Genomic DNA, 2,105 nt, shown 5'->3' with positions numbered 1-2,105 from the left:
ATTTCACAAGAAATTTACTCCTTTTTTGGCAACAGTATTAAAAGATGGGATTTGTTATCAAATTTTAGCGGGGAGTCGGAAGTAACATTAAAAAAAATAAACCCAACAATATGGTCTTCAAGAATTAATTCTTTATTAGCTATAAAGTTACGTTTTTTAGATATAGTTAAAACTTTAACTGAAATTTCTTTAAAATATTCGAAAAGAGTAGAACAAACTGAAGCTCTAAAATTAAGGGACAAAATATCAAACTTTGAATTTGTTTTTATTTGCGTCATAATGTATCACATATTAACGAATGTAAATTATGCTTCAAAAAACTTACAAAAAAAAGTACATAGATCTATACGAAGCAGCCACGTTATTTGGTACACTGAAATTCAAGTTAAAAGATTTTAGATCAAATTACGATTTATTTAAATTAGAGGCTGTTACTATTTGCAGTAAGTGGAAAATAAGACCAATATTTAAGGTTAAGAGGCAATCCAAATATGCGAGATATTTTGATGATTTAAGTGGAAGTGATTTAAACGAATGCGCTGAAAAAAGATTTCAAATTAATGTTATTTATAGGACCATAGATATTGTTAACGTGCAAATAAGTGATAGATTTACTGGAATGGAAAAACTTTCAAATCTTTTTAATTTTTTGCAACCTCAAAATTTAATAAAATTGTCTGAAGATGATCTAATTAAATCAGCTAAATTACTGCAACATAGTTACCCAGACGATTTGACAAAAAATTTTCCAACCCAATTAATTAATGCAATCACTTTTATTAAAAACGACATCACAGAAGCAACTACATTAAAAGATTTAGCTGACATACTGCTCATCAAATACAGTTTTATGGAGTGCGATTTTTCAGATGTAAACACAGCAATATTGCTATTGATGACTATACCTGTGACAGTTGCAAGTGATGAAAGATCTTTCAGCAAATTAAAGATTATCAAAACATATTTAAGAAATAGCATGTCTCAGGAGCGTCTCAAACATTGTGCAATTTTGGCAATAGAGAACGAAAAAGCACAAACATTAGAATTAGATAAAGTAATTGCGGAATTTGCGAATAAGAAGGCAAGAAAAGTTTATATTTAAAGTTGTTCAACTAATACAAAGTTTCTTAGAATATTCTTCAATTTTTTTTTCTATTCTTGATAGCATTCTAAGAATTACTGTCTTAAGATAGTATAGTTATTATGAAAATAAAAATTCTCCCATAGGCTTAAGTGAGGTAAAGTTAGTTTTTGCTATTAAGGATGTTCGTTCTTTTTTATAATTATTTTGTGAAAAGATTCTAGATTATTTCTCAAATTTATAAAATAAATATTTTTATATACTTAATCGTGTTTTATTAACTCAATATAAAAAGCAAATATTGGATAATTCATTTGTAAATATATTTTGAAAAAATTTAAAGTGGGAGGGCCCCTTTTAGTTTTTGGCCGGGGGGGGGGCCAAATTTATAGTTACGCCACTGATGTTGATACATATTGGAATAGAAAGTAAATAAGTTGACATATATTAGAATAAATAGTATATATGTCGATAAATATTTGAAAAAATAGCAAATATGTTGATATATATTAGAATAGATAGTAAATATACTAATGCATATTAGAAAAAATACTAATGCATATTAGAAAAGATAGTAAATAAGTTGATATATATATATATATATATATATATATATATATATATATATATATATATATATATATATATATATATATATATATATATATATATATGCATACATACTATATGCATAAACAGTAAACGTTTTAATTTTCATGAATCTTTTGACATATCAATTTATTCTTATAATGTAGTTAATTCTGGTTTTATTTGATTGTTTTTAAATTATATGATATGTTTATTTTATTATTATTAAAAATATAATAAATAATTGTGTTATCATTAATAATGATAGTCTTATTGTTTATCAATACATATATTGTTCAAGCGGGAACGATGAACATAGTTTTGCAATGTCTTGATTATATTCTATTTCTTTTATAGTGTAAATAAGTTCATAAAAATGAATTTAACTCCAACAAAAACTAATGTTTCAAATCAACATTCAACATCAGGCATTAAA

At 24.8% G+C, this 2,105-nt stretch overlaps 1 protein-coding gene across 1 annotated transcript; it reads left to right on the top strand.

Moving 5' to 3' along the window:
* The first annotated feature begins 307 nt into the window (after positions 1–307).
* On the top strand, positions 308–1,102 carry LOC136080427 (zinc finger MYM-type protein 1-like). Its single transcript, XM_065797049.1, has one exon. It carries the CDS (start codon positions 308–310, stop codon positions 1,100–1,102), a length of 795 nt encoding a protein of 264 aa, XP_065653121.1.
* Positions 1,103–2,105: the final 1,003 nt, after the last annotated feature.

This window comes from Hydra vulgaris, chromosome 05 (genome assembly GCF_038396675.1).
Source record: "Hydra vulgaris chromosome 05, alternate assembly HydraT2T_AEP".
Lineage (NCBI taxonomy): Eukaryota > Metazoa > Cnidaria > Hydrozoa > Anthoathecata > Hydridae > Hydra > Hydra vulgaris.
The sequence above is the reverse complement of the archived record's forward strand: the minus strand, read 5'-3'. Positions and strand labels throughout refer to the sequence as shown.